The sequence below is a fragment of the Chiloscyllium plagiosum genome, unplaced genomic scaffold (assembly GCF_037043375.1).
Source record: "Chiloscyllium plagiosum isolate Xiang-an unplaced genomic scaffold, Cpla_swu_hap1 HiC_scaffold_27, whole genome shotgun sequence".
Lineage (NCBI taxonomy): Eukaryota > Metazoa > Chordata > Chondrichthyes > Orectolobiformes > Hemiscylliidae > Chiloscyllium > Chiloscyllium plagiosum.
The window spans coordinates 30971969-30990706 of NW_028270165.1; the positions used below are offsets into that span (position 1 = coordinate 30971969).

Sequence of the window (18738 nt, forward strand, 5' to 3'; positions counted from 1 at the left end):
AGCATGGCGTTATAGCCGATAGAAGTGAGGAAAGTTCACGTTTTACAAATAACGGTCTAAATTCTTCAATCGCATTGAAGCCTATTTGCGTTGAAGGAACAGGCGTTACAGCAGAGCTGACTGTACCTGCTTTCCAGATGGCCAATCTTCTATTTAATATATTATCCCTAACCCCATGTGATTGGATTCTGAAATATTTTCTTGAGTGACTGCCATTGCATCTCTACTGACCTATGGTTTAACCTCATTTGCCAATTCATTTTAGCCGGCTGTGACATCATGCCCAATTTCCCTCATTTAGGTTTAATATAGAACATTAGAGTCATAGAGATGTACAGCACGGAAACAAACCCTTTGGTCCAACCCGTCCAGGCCGACCAGATATCCCAACCCAATCTAGTCCCACCTACCAGCACCCAGCCCATATCTCTCCAAACCCTTCCTATTCATATACCCATCCAAATGCCTCTTAAATGTTGCAATTGTACCAGCCTCACCACTTCCTCTGGCAGCTCATTCCATACCTGTACTACCCTCTGTGTGAAAACATTGCCCCTTAAGTCTCTTTTGTATCTTTCCCCTCTCACCCTAAACCTATGCCCTCTACTTCTGGACTCCCCCACCCCAGGGAAAAGACTTTGCCTATTTACCCTATCCATGCCCCTCATAATTTTGTAAACCTCTATAACGTCACCCCTCAGCCTCCGACGCTCCAGAGAAAACAGCCCCAGCCTGTTCAGCCTCTCCCTATAGCTCAGATCCTCCAACCCTGGCAACATCCTTGTAAATCTTTTCTGAACCCTTTCAAGTTTCACAACATCCTTCCGATAGGATGGAGACCAGAATTGCATGCAATATTCCAACAGTGGCCTAACCAATGTCCTGTACAGCTGCAACATGACCTCCCAACTCCTGTACTCAATACTCTGACCAATAAAAGAAGGCATACCAAACGCCGCCTTCACTATCCTATCTACCTGCGACTCCACTTTCAACAGCGCTGATGAGGCCCTTTTGCCCTGGATGTTGTGCCGACCTGTGAACTAATCTAAGCCCATCCCCCTACAGTATCCCATCATCATCCATATGCTTATCCAAAGACTGATTAAATGCCCCTAATGTGGCTGAGTTAACTACATTGGCAGGCAGGGCATTCCATGCCCTTACTCTAAACAGCATCCCACCCAGACCGCTACCCTAAGTCTGTAATCTCACATTTCCAATGGCTAATCCACCTAATCTGCACATTGCTAGACACTACTGTGCAATTTACCATGGCCAATCCATCTAACTGGCAAATCTTTCAATCCGTGTATGGAAACCGGAGCACCCGGAGGAATCCCATGCAGACATGGGGAGAATAAGCAAGCTCCACACAGACAGTCACCCAAGCAGTGATAACCACTGAGCCGTCATGCCATCTATAACCAAGCCACAATGGCACCCATACTGAGGCACCATGCCACCCATACTGTGGCTTAATATGCTAGACTTATACCCGCACTCCTCTCCCTTGAATCAATGTGAAACTCAATCATATCATGATCGTGGCTGTCCAGAGGCACACTCACTGAAATAGAAATAGAAACCCTACAGTGAGGACACAGGCCCAACAAGTCCACACCGATCCTCTGAAGGGTAACCCACCCAGACCTATTCTCCTACTCCTATATTTCCCCTGACTAATGCACCTCGCCTCCACATCCCTGAATAACATGGGCAACTTAGCAGAGCCAATCCACCCTAACCTGCACATCTTTGGACTGTGGGAGGAAATTAGAGCACCCCGAGGAAACCCACACAGACACTGGGAGAACGTGCAAGCTCCACACAGAGCGTCCCCTGAGGCTGGAATCAAACCGGGGTCCCTGGCGCTATGAGGCAGCAAAGTTATCCACTGAGCTACTGGGCTGCTGTGAGGTCATTGAATAATAGTGTTTCGCTGCACAATAGCAGCTCTGGCATAGCCTGCTCTCAGCATTTGTTTTCCAGAACATGCTGACCCTAAACCACTCCATGAACTCATCGTCCACATTACCTTTGCCCAGCTGATCCTGCTAACCTATACGTAATTAAAACTACCATTATCTCTTGCTGATTACCACATTGTACAGTCATGTGGCTGTTCGTTGACCTGTAAAAATCTACCACAAGTGACTTTTCGTTGTTTTTAATCCCAAAGTTATGAAGGCATTTGGGGTACTGCATCTTTAAGAGAGTTGAAAAGCTAGCAAGGACTTAGAGAAGCACACAAATTACTGGAAAATTTAAAATGTAACAGTTGGTCGAATTGCTAGCAGTGGCTGGGTTGCTAGGAGACAGAAACAAATGCAAATTCGGCCAATCGGTTTAAATTATGCCCCAAGATACCAAACTCAAATCATGTTTGAATTTAGTATTTTGACAATATGAAACGATCTGATGTTTTGGGGTCCGAGTATCAGACAGTTTGACCAGTTAGCCAGAATGGCAAAGAGAACTGCTAAGCCACAATAAATACAGGCTGCCCACTACTCTGACAGGTACCCTGATCTATCAATAACCTGTGGAACAGAAGTCCCTAAGAAGACAGAGGAAAATCTATAGAGCACACTCAGCAAGCTGACTGGTTTTGAAACTTGATTTTTTTTTTGTAAATCATAATTTTTTCATCAGACCAGACGGGAAGGTAAAAGTTAGTGTTTAGAGAAAAGAGTTGTTAATTTTTGTGAGATTTGTAGCTCGGGTGCTCATTGTTTACCACTATAAATGCCGGAGGAAAGATCACAGAAGCGCTTCACAGGAGGCTCCCAAGCACTGACAATGTCACCTAGACAGGGGACGAAACATCTGCAACACAAATTCCCAGCTCGGCGAACAGAACCACAACAACAGAGTTGTTAATTATTCTCCGTTCGACTTAAAAAATATATAAAAAGTTGTTAATTTTTACTTTAAATAGTGCCTTTTGGGATAGTCCTTTGCCTCTTGAATTTACAGCACGGGTTGAATTGTTTCTTTATTGCTGGTTCCTGTGTCATAACCCTAACCCAAACTGATTCTACATTTTGATTTCCAGAACTAAGCTCATCTCGCTTGCTATGCCAGTTTTTTTTTAAAACACTATTTTATCCAAAATACTAAACACTTGACGAGTTTTGAGAAGATTTGTAGCTCAGGTTGAGCTTCTGGATGTAGGTTTGCTCGTTGAGCTGGGAGGTTCATTTCCAGATGTTTCATTACCCTACTAGGTATCACCTTCAGTGGGCCTCAGGTGGAGCAGTGTACATGATTCCTGCTTTCTATTTATATGTTTGGGTTTCTTTGGTTTGGTGTTATTTAGAGCTGAAAATGTGTTGCTGGAAAAGCGCAGCAGGTCAGGCCGCATCCAGGGAACAGGAGAATCGACGTTTCGGGCATAAGCCCTTCTTCAGGAATCCCCAGCTTATGCCCAAAACGTCGATTCTCCTGTTCCCTGGATGCGGCCTGACCTGCTGTGCTTTTCCAGCAACACATTTTCAGCTCTGATCTCCAGCATCTGCAGTCCTCACTTTCTCCTCCTTGGTGTTATTTAGGACAAGCCAAACAGAGACACGCATGAGAATTCCTAGAAGCAATGGCATTCCAACCAGAACTCTATCAACAAACACATCAAGTTAGACCCCAACTACCACCCCCTGAGAAAAAGAACAGGAAATGATGTCACCATATGAAATGACATCACCACAGGAAATGACAGCACCAACACAAAGAAACCCAAACATATAAATAGAAAGCAGGAATCATGTACACTGCTTCACCTGAGGCCCATTTAAGATATTAACCCAGTTGGGTATTGAAATGTCTGGAACTGAACCTTGCAGCTCAGCGAGCAAACCTACATCCAGAACTAAACACTTGAACTAGGGTTTAGTTTATTATCAACAGAAACACATAACAATGAACATTTGATGAGATTTAACAGGCAAGTCCAAATATTGCAGTTACTTGTGAAGTCGCTGGTGTGTCAGCAAGTTGGATGAGTGAGTGAATCCCTTCCCACAGTGGGGGCAGGTGAACGGCCTCTCCCCGGTGTGAATCTGCTGGTGTCTCAGTAGAGTGAACGATTCAGCGAATCCCTTCCCACACTCGGAGCAGGTAAACGGCTTCTCCCCAGTGTGAACTCGCTGGTGTTTCCACAGGTTGGACGACTGAGTGAATCCCTTCCCACACTTGGAGCAGATGAACGGCTTCTCCCCGCTGTGAGCTCGCTGGTGTTTAGTGAGGCCAGATGCTGTCTTGAATGCAGTCCCGCAGTGAGAGCACGTGAATGGTCTCTCATCGGTGTGAACATGTTGATGGGATATTAGTTCCCCGGAACTTTTGTAGCACTTCCCACACTCTGTACATTTAAAAGGTCTCTCGTCGGTGTGAATCCGCTGGTGTTCCAACAAGTTGGATGAATTAGTGAAGCCCTTCCCACACTCCGTGCATGTGAATGGCCTCTCCCCAGTGTGCACTCGCTGGTGGATCAGCAGGCTGGAGAATTGAGTGAATCCCTTCCCACATTCAGAGCAGGTGAATGGTCTCTCGCCGGTGTGAATACGCTGGTGTGTCAGGAGATGGTACAACCGAGAGAATCCCTTCCCGCACTCGGCGCAGGTGAACGGCCTCTCCCCGGTGTGAACCCGCTGGTGAGAGAGCAGGGTGGATAACCGAGTGAATCCCTTCTTGCACCTGCAGCAGGCGAACGGCCTCTCCCCAGTGTGACAGCGTTGATGGGTTTCCAGTTCAGAAGGGGATCGGAATCCCTTCCCGCAAACCTCACATTTCCACGGTCTCTCACCGCTGGGTCTGCAGTTGTGTCTTGAAAGGCCAGAAGACTGGCTGAAGCTTTCTCCACACGCGGAACACGTGAACCGCTTCTCCCCGCTGCGAATGGTGCTGCTGCCTTCCATGGTCAAAACTCAATGATATTCAGGTTCGGAGACATTGGACGGCTCCATCAGATCCTGAGGCGATGTTCCATCTCACGTCCTTGACCGCAAATTCTTCCCTTGCACTGCTAATTTAAAACAGAACAGTGAGGCGGAACCCACAAAAACACACAGACAGGTTGTGAAATTAGTCTGGTCAGTGGTGGGGCCAGCACATGGAAAACATGACCAAGGAATCTGCTGGACTATCATAAAAACCTCACCGATTGACAAATATCCTTAGGGAAGGGAAGGTGCCATAGGTTAGAGTGGGCGTGGGCACGGTGGTTAGCATTGCTGCCTCACAGCGCCAGAGACCCGGGTTCAATTCCCGCCTCAGGCGACTGACTGTGTGGAGTTTGCACGTTCTCCCAGTGTCTGCGTGGGTTTCCTCCGGGTGCTCCGGTTTCCTCCCACAGTCCAAATGATGTGCAGGGTCAGGTGAATTGGCTATGCTAAATTGCCCGTAGTGTTAGGTAAGCGGTAAATGTAGGGGTATGGGTGGGTTTCGCTTCGGCGGGTCGGTGTGGACTTGTTGGGCCGAAGGGCCTGTTTCCACACTGTAATGTAATGTAATGTAAAAAATGTAATGTAATATAAAGGCACAGCAGGTCAGGCAGCATCTGAGGAGCAGGAGAATCGACGTTTCGGGCAAAAGCCCTTCAGGAAGGATGCCCTTCCTGACGAAGGGCTTTTGCTCAAAACATCAATTTTCCGGCTCCTGGGATGCTGCCTGACCTGCTGTGCTTTTCCAGCCCCACTTTAAGCTTGACACTCATCGCCAGCATCTGCAATACCCACTTCTGCTCATACACTGGACCACAGACACACCACACACACACACACCACAGACACACCACACACACACACACCACAGACACACCACACACACACACCACAGACACATCACACACACACCACAGACACATCACACACACAGACACAGACACAACACACACAGACACAGATACACCACACACACAGACACAGATACACCGCAGACACCACACCACACACAAAGACACACACACACACACCAGACACCACACCACACACAAAGACACACACACACACCACAGACACCACACACAAAGACACACACACACCACACCACACACAAAGACACACACACACACCACAGACACCACACCACACACACACACCACAGACACCACACCACACACAAAGACACACACACACACCACAGACACCACACCACACGCAAAGACACACACACACCACAGACACCACACCCAAAGACACACACACACACAGACATGCAGACACACCACACACGCAGACACACCACACACACAGATACACCGACAGACACACACACCACAGACACCACACCACACACAAAGACACACACACCAGACACCACACCACACACAAAGACACACACACCACAGACACCACACCACACACAAAGACACACACACCACAGACACCACACCACAGACAAAGACACACACACACACCACACACAAAGACACACACACACCACAGACACACCACACACAAAGACACACACACACCACAGACACCACACCACACACAAAGACACACACACACACCACAGACACCACACCACACACAAAGACACACACACACACACCACAGATACCACACCACACACAAAGACACACACACACCACACACAAAGACACACACACACACCACAGACACCACACCACACACAAAGACACACACACAACACAGACACCACACCACGCACAAAGACACACACGCAACACAGACACCACACCACACACAAAGACACACACACACACCACAGACACCACACCACACGCAAAGACACACACACACACCACAGACACCACACCACACCCAAAGACACACACACACACCACAGACACCACAACACACGCAAAGACACACACACACACCACAGACACCACACCACACCCAAAGACACACACACACACCGACATGCAGACACACCACACACACACAGACACCCAGACACACCGACAGACACCACACCGACACAGACACCACACCGACACACACACAGACACACAATACCACACATACACGACACACACAATACCACACATACACGACACACACACCCCAACACACCACACACAGACATCACACACCAACACAGACACCCACACACCACAGACACACCACACATACCGACACACACACACCCCGACACACCACACAGACTGTTTCCACACTGTAATGTAATGTAATGTAAAAAATGTAATGTAATATAAAGGCACAGCAGGTCAGGCAGCATCTGAGGAGCAGGAGAATCGACGTTTCGGGCAAAAGCCCTTCAGGAAGGATGCCCTTCCTGACGAAGGGCTTTTGCTCAAAACATCAATTTTCCGGCTCCTGGGATGCTGCCTGACCTGCTGTGCTTTTCCAGCCCCACTTTAAGCTTGACACTCATCGCCAGCATCTGCAATACCCACTTCTGCTCATACACTGGACCACAGACACACCACACACACACACACCACAGACACACCACACACACACACACCACAGACACACCACACACACACACCACAGACACATCACACACACACCACAGACACATCACACACACAGACACAGACACAACACACACAGACACAGATACACCACACACACAGACACAGATACACCACAGACACAGACACACCGCAGACACCACACCACACACAAAGACACACACACACACACCAGACACCACACCACACACAAAGACACACACACACACCACAGACACCACACACAAAGACACACACACACCACACCACACACAAAGACACACACACACACCACAGACACCACACCACACACACACACCACAGACACCACACCACACACAAAGACACACACACACCACAGACACCACACCACACGCAAAGACACACACACACCACAGACACCACACCCAAAGACACACACACACACAGACATGCAGACACACCACACACGCAGACACACCACACACACAGATACACCGACAGACACACACACCACAGACACCACACCACACACAAAGACACACACACCAGACACCACACCACACACAAAGACACACACACCACAGACACCACACCACACACAAAGACACACACACCACAGACACCACACCACACACAAAGACACACACACCACAGACACCACACCACAGACAAAGACACACACACACACCACACACAAAGACACACACACACCACAGACACACCACACACAAAGACACACACACACCACAGACACCATACCACACACAAAGACACACACACACCACAGACACCACACCACACACAAAGACACACACACACACACCACAGACACCACACCACACACAAAGACACACACACACACACCACAGACACCACACCACACACAAAGACACACACACACCACAGACACCACACCACACACAAAGACACACACACACACACACCACAGACACCACACCACACACACCACAGACACCACACCACACACAAAGACACACACACACACCACAGACACCACACCACACACAAAGACACACACACACCACAGACACCACACACAAAGACACACACACACACCACAGACACCACACCACACACAAAGACACACACACAACACAGACACCACACCACACACAAAGACACACACACAACACAGACACCACACCACACACAAAGACACACACACACACCACAGACACCACAACACACGCAAAGACACACACACACACCACAGACACCACACCACACCCAAAGACACACACACACACCACAGACACCACAACACACGCAAAGACACACACACACACCACAGACACCACACCACACCCAAAGACACACACACACACCGACATGCAGACACACCACACACACAGACACCCAGACACACCGACAGACACCACACCGACACAGACACCACACCGACACACACACAGACACACAATACCACACATACACGACACACACAATACCACACATACACGACACACACACCCCAACACACCACACACAGACATCACACACCAACACAGACACCCACACACCACAGACACACCACACATACCGACACACACACACCCCGACACACCACACAGACACACACCGACATACCCAACACACCATACATACACCGACACACACACCCGAACACACCACACATACCGACACACACACACACCACACATACCGACACACACACACACGACACACCACACACACACGACACACCACACACACAGACACACACACACCGACACACACACAGACACACACCGACATACCACACACACCACACACACCGACACACCACACCGACACACCACACACACACACCGACACACACACACCGACACACACAGACACCACACCCCGACACCATACACATACCGACACCACACACACACAGGCACCATACACACACACACCACATAGACACACTCACCGACACACCACACACATAGACACCCAGACACACACACACAGACACACACTCACCACACACAGACACACACACACACCACACACCACACACACACAGACACACCACACACACACGCCGACACACCACACACACAGACACACACACCACACACACACGCCGACACACCACACACACAGACACACCACACACACACCGACAGACACCCACACACACACCGACAGACACCCACACACACACCACGCACAGACACACACACCACAGACACCACACCACACACAAAGACACACACACACACACCACAGACACCACACCACACACAAAGACACACACACACACACCACAGACACCACACCACACACAAAGACACACACACCACAGACACCACACCACACACAAAGACACACACACCACAGACACCACACCACACACACCACAGACACCACACCACACACAAAGACACAGACACCACACCACACACACCACAGACACCACACCACACCCAAAGACACACACACACCACAGACACCACACCACAGACAAAGACACACACACACACCGCAGACACCACACCACACACAAAGACACACACACACCACAGACAAAGGCACACACACACACACCACAGACACACCACACACAAAGACACACACACACAGCAGACACCACACCACACACAAAGACACACACACACACCACAGACACCACACCACACACAAAGACACACACACACCACAGACACCACACCACACACAAAGACACACACACACCACAGACACCACACCACACACAAAGACACACACACACCACAGACACCACACCACACACAAAGACACACACACACCACAGACACCACACCACACACACAAAGACACACACACACCACAGACACCACACCACACACACACCACAGACACCACACCACACACAAAGACACACACACACACACCACAGACACCACACCACACACAAAGACACACACACACAACACAGACACCACAGCACACACAAAGACACACACACACAACACAGACACCACAGCACACACAAAGACACACACACACACCACAGACACCACACGCAAAGACACACACACACACCACAGACACCACACCACACACAAAGACACACACACACACCACAGACACCACACCACACCCAAAGACACACACACACACACCGACATGCAGACACACCACACACGCAAACACACCACACACACAGACACACCGACAGACACACACACACACACACAACGACACACACACACACCGACATGCAGACACACCACACACGCAGACACACCACACACACAGACACCCAGAGACACCGACAGAAACCGCACCGACACAGACACCACACCGACACAGACACCACACCGACACACACACAGACACACACAGACACACAATACCACACACACACGACACACACACCCCAACACACCACACACACACCAACACATCACACCGACACACACATCACACCGACACACACACCACACACAGACATCACACACCAACACAGACACCCACACACCACAGACACACACACCCCGACACACCACACAGACACACACCGACATACCCAACACACCATACATACACCGACACACACACCCGAACACACCACACATCGACACACACACACACACCACACATACCGACACACACACACACCACACATACCGACACACACACACCAAACATACCGACACACACACACCACACACACACGACACACCACACACACGACACACCACACACACAGACACACACACAGACACACACCGACATACCACACACACCACACACACACACACCGACACACCACACACACCGACACACCACACACACAACACACCGACACACCACACACACCGACACACACAGACACCACACACACCACACCCCGACACCATACACATACCGACACCACACACACACAGGCACCATACACACACACACCACATAGACACACTCACCGACACACCACACACATAGACACCCAGACACACACACACAGACACACACTCACCACACACAGACACACACACACACCACACAACACACGCACAGACACACCACACACACACGCCGACACACCACACACACAGACACACCACACACACACAGACACACACACCACACACAGATACGCACACACCGACACACACACACACCGACACACACACCGACACACACACACACCGACACACACACACACCGACACACACACCACGCACACACAGACACCGACAGACACCCACACACAGACACCACAGACACCACACCACACACAAAGACACACACACACACAGACACCACACCACACACAAAGACACACACACACAGACACCACACCACACACAAAGACACACACACACAGACACCACACCACACACAAAGACACACACACACAGACACCACACCACACACAAAGACACACACACACAGACACCACACCACACACAAAGACACACACACACAGACACCACACCACACACAAAGACACACACACACACACACACCACACCACAGACAAAGACACACACACACACACACACCACACCACAGACAAAGACACACACACACACCACAGACACACCACACACAAAGACACACACACACCACAGACACCACACCACACACAAAGACACACACACACCACAGACACCACACCACACACAAAGAACCACACACACACCACAGACACCACACCACACACAAAGACACACACACACACCACAGACACCACACCACACACAAAGACACACACACACACCACTGACACCACACCACACACAAAGACACACACACAGACACCACACCACAGACACCACACACAAAGACACACACACATACCACACCACACACAAAGACACACACACACGCACAGACACACCACACACACACACCACACACAGACACACCACAAACACACACACAGACACACCACACACACACATGCACACACACACAGACACACCACACACACACACAGACACACCACACACAGACAGACACACCACACACAGACACACCACACACACACACACAGATACGCACACACCGACACACACACACACCGACACACACACCACACACAGACACCACACCACACACAAAGACACACACACACACCACACACAAAGACACACACACACACACCACACACAAAGACACACACACACACACACCACAGACGCCACACCACACACACCACAGACGCCACACCACACACACCACAGACACCACACCACACACACCACAGACACCACACACAAAGACACACACACACACCACAGACACACACACACACCACAGACACCACACCACACACAAAGACACACACACACACCACAGACACCACACCACACACAAAGACACACACACACACCACAGACACCACACCACACACAAAGACACACACACACACCACAGACACCACACCACACACAAAGACACACACACACACCACAGACACCACACCACACACAAAGACACACACACACACCACAGACACCACACCACACACAAAGACACACACACACCACAGACACCACACCACACACAAAGACACACACACACACACAGACACCACACCACACACAAAGACACACACACACACACAGACACCACAGCACACACAGACACACACACACCACACACAAAGACACACACACACACCACAGACACCACACCACACACAAAGACACACACACACCACAGACACCACACCACACACAAAGACACACACACACAGACACCACACCACACACAGACACCACACCACACACAAAGACACACACACACACAGACACCACACCACACACAAAGACACACACACACCACAGACACACCACACACAAAAGACACACACACACACCACAGACACACCACACACAAAAGACACACACACACCACAGACACCACACCACACCCAAAGACACACACCACAGACACCACACCACACACAAAGACACACACACACACACCACAGACACCACACCACACACAAAGACACACACACACACCACAGACACCACACCACACACAAAGACACACACACACACACCACTGACACCACACACAAAGACACACACACCACAGACACCACACCACACACAAAGACACACACACACCACAGACACCACACCACACACAAAGACACACACACACACCACAGACACCACACCACACACACACACCACAGACACCACACCACACACAAAGACACACACACACAGACACCACACCACACACAAAGACACACACACACCACAGACACCACACCACACACAAAGACACACACACACCACAGACACCACACCACACACAAAGACACACACACCACACACAAAGACACACACACACCACAGACACCACACACAAAGACACACACACACACCACTGACACCACACCACACCCAAAGACACACACACACACCACTGACACCACACACAAAGACACACACACCACAGACACCACACCACACACAAAGACACACACACACCACAGACACCACACCACACACAAAGACACACACACACCACAGACACCACACCACACACAAAGACACACACACACCACAGACACCACACCACACACAAAGACACACACACCACTGACACCACACCACACACAAAGACACACACACACCACAGACACCACACCACACACAAAGACACACACACCACTGACACCACACCACACACAAAGACACACACACCACAGACACACCACACACAAAAGACACACACACACCACAGACACCACACCACACACAAAGACACACACACACCACAGACACCACACCACACACAAAAGACACACACACACACCACAGACACCACACCACACACAAAGACACACACACACACCACAGACACCACACCACACACAAAGACACACACACACGCACAGACACACCACACACACACACGCACAGACACCACACACAGATACGCACCACACACAGATACGCACACACCGACACACACACACCACACAGACACCGACAGACACCCACACACAGACACCACAGACACCCACACACAGACACCACAGACACCCACACACAGACACCACAGACACCCACACACAGACACCACAGACACCCACACACAGACACCACAGACACCCACACACAGACACCACAGACACCCACACACAGACACCACACACAAAGACACACACACCACAGACACACACACACACCACACCACACACAAAGACACACACACACACCACAGACACCACACCACACACAAAGACACACACACACACACCACAGACACCACACCACACACAAAGACACACACACACACCTCAGACGCCACACCACACACAAAGACACACACACACACACCACAGACACCACACCACACACACCTCAGACACCACACCACACACAAAGACACACACACACACCACAGACACCACACCACACACAAAGACACACACACACCACACCACACACAAAGACACACACACACCACACACAAAGACACACACACACACACCACAGACACCACACCACACACAAAGACACACACACACACCACACACACCACACCATACCCAAAGACACACACACACCACAGACACACCACACACACACCACACACAAAGACACACACACACCACAGACACCACACCACACACACCACAGACACCACACCACACACGAAGACACACACACACACCGACATGCAGACACACCACACACACAGACACACCACACACACAGACACACCACACACACAGACACCCAGACACACCGACAGACACAGACACCACACAGACACACAATACCACACACACACCGACACACCACACACACACACACCGACACACCACACACACCAACACACCACACACACCAACACACCAACACACCCACCGACACACACATCACACCAACACACCCACCGACACACACATCACACACAGACATCACACACACAGACATCACACACCAACACAGACACCCACACACCACCGACACACCACACATACTGACACACACACAAGCAGACACCCAGACACACCGACACACACACACCACACCGACACACACACCCCGACACACCACACACACAGACACACACCGACATACCCAACACACCATACACACACCGACACACACACCCCAACACACCACACACACACCCCAACACACCACACACACACCCCAACACACCACACACATCGACACACACACCACACATACCGACACACACACCGACACACACATACCACACACACACGACACACCACACACACATCAACACACCACACAGACACACACCGACGTACCACACACACCACCACACACACACACACAAAGACACACCACACACACACCACCACACACACACACACCGACACACCACACACACACTACCACACACACACACACCGACACACCACACACACAAACACACCACACAAATACACCACACACACAAACACATCACACACACAAACACATCACACACACACCAACACACCCAACACACACATCACACCGACACACACACCACACACAGACACCACACACACACAGACATCACACACAGACATCACACACCAACACAGACACCCACGCACCACACATACCGACACACACACAAGCAGACACCCAGACACACCGACACACACACCACACCGACACACACACCCCGACACACCACACACACACCGACATACCCAACACACCATACACACACACACACGCACACAGACAGACACACACACACCACACACAGACACACACCACACACATGCACACAGACACACACACGCACACCACAGACACACACACCACACACACAGACACACCACACACACACACACAGACACACCACACACACACGCACAGACACACCACACACACACGCACAGACACACCACACACAGACACCACACACACACAGACACCACACACACACAGACACCACACACAACACACACCGACAGACACCCACACACAGATACACACAGACAGACATCACAGACACCATACCACACACAAAGACACACACACACCACAGACACCACACCACAAACACACACACACCACACCACACACAAAGACACACACACACCACAGACACCACACCACACACAAAGACACACAGACACCACACCACACACAAAGACACACACACCACACACAAAGACACACACACACACAGACACACAATACCACACACCGACACACACACAGACACACAATACCACACACCGACACACACTACCACACACCGACACACCACACACACACGCAGACACCACACACGCAGACACCACACACAGACACACCACACACCCCACACACAGACACCGACACCACACACACACAGACACCATACACACACACACCACATAGACACACTCACCGACACACCACACACATAGACACCCAGACACACACACACAGACACCATACACACACACACCACATAGACACACTCACCGACACACCACACACATAGACACCCAGACACACACACACAGACACCATACACACACACACCACATAGACACACTCACCGACACACCACACACATAGACACCCAGACACACACACACAGACACCATACACACACACACCACATAGACACACTCACCGACACACCACACACATAGACACCCAGACACACACACACACAGACACACACACACCACACACACAGACACACACCGACACACACCACACACACACAGATACAGACAGACACCCAGACACACACACCCACACACACACCAAACACACAGACACACATATATACACATATACACACACGCTCACACACACATATACACACATACCCTGACACGCTCTCACACACATATACACACACACCCTGACACGCACACAGACACACACATATACACACACTCAGACACACACATATACACACACACAGACACACACTCTCACACACACACAGACACACACTCTCACACACGTGTATACACGCACATATACACATACATACACACACTCTCAGACACACACACCACACAGACACTCACACAGACACATACACACACACAGGCACAGACACACCACACACACACACACCAGACACACCGACACAGACACACACACAGACACACCACACACACACACATATATACACACACGCTCTCACACACACACACATTTATACACATATACACACATGCTGTCACACACATATACGCACACACCCTCATACGCAAACACCACCCTGAATCCCATGTGACTCAAATTTACTAACTGCAGTAGTCTCCCACATGGAACTTTGACAAAGGCTTGACGAAAGTCCGAGTAAACAACATCTACTGCTCTGCCTTCAATCAGAGTCATAGAGATGTACAGCACGGAAACAGATCTTTCGGTCCAACCCGTCCAGATATCCCAACCCAATCTAGTCCCACCTGCCAGCTCCCGGCCCATATCCCTCCAAACCCTTCCTATTCATATACCCATCCAAATGCCTCTTAAATGTTGCAATTGTACCAGCCTCCACCACTTCCTCTGGCAGCTCATTCCATACACGTACCACCCTCTGCATGGAAAAGTGGCCCCTTAGGTCTCTTTTATATCTTTCCCCTCTCATCCTAAACCTATGCCTCTAGTACTGGATTCCCTGACCCCAGGGGAAAAGACTTTGTCTATTTATCCTATCCATGCTCCTCATACTTTTGTAAACCTCTGTAAGGTCACCCCTCAGCCTCCGACGCCCCAGGGAAAACAGCCCCAGCCTGTTCAGCCTCTCCCTTCAGCTCAAATCCTCCAACCCTGGCAACATCCTTATAAATCTTTTCTGAACCCTTTCAAGTTTCACAACATGCTCGGAGACCAGAATTGCACACAATATTCCAACAGTGGCCTAACCAATGTCCTGTACAGCCGCAACATGACTTCCCAACTCCTGTACTCAATACTCTGACCAATAAAGGAAAGCATACCAAACGCCGCCTTCACTATCCTATCTACCTGCGATTCCACTTTCAAGGAGCTATGAGCCTGCACTCTAAGGTCTCTTTGTTCAGCATCAGGTGCCAGAGACTTATCCACCTTTATACTCTTTACGGCCTCCCAAACTTCCTCCTCTGTAATGTGTTTGAAAGATCGAAATTTATTTCTCTGCATTCTCTAGTTTCTATTTCTTTCTCCACAGTAAAAACTGATGCAAAATATTCATTTAGTATCTCTCCCATCTCCTGGGGCTTACACAAAGACAACCTCCTTGATCTTTAAGAGGCTCTACCCTCTCTCTCTCTACTTACCCTCGTGCTCTAAATGTATTTGTAGAATCTCTTTGAATTATCCTTAACGTGATCTGCCAATGCTATCTCATGGTTCTATTTTCACCCC

At 50.1% G+C, this 18738-nt stretch overlaps 2 protein-coding genes across 2 annotated transcripts in view; both read right to left on the minus strand.

Moving 5' to 3' along the window:
- LOC122543747 (uncharacterized) overlaps positions 1–18738 on the minus strand; it is a 61212-nt gene that overhangs the window by 38607 nt on the left and 3867 nt on the right. The window lies entirely within an intron of this gene.
- Positions 3877–4938, minus strand: LOC148143516 (uncharacterized). Its single transcript, XM_087974296.1, has one exon. It carries the CDS (start codon positions 4914–4916, stop codon positions 3963–3965), a length of 954 nt encoding a protein of 317 aa, XP_087830422.1. The 5' UTR covers positions 4917–4938; the 3' UTR covers positions 3877–3962.

Excerpts from the sequence above, each read along its gene's own strand:
- LOC148143516 (XM_087974296.1), bottom strand. The coding sequence starts at position 4,916 with ATGGAAGGCAGCAGCACCATTCGCAGCGGGGAGAAGCGGTTCACGTGT.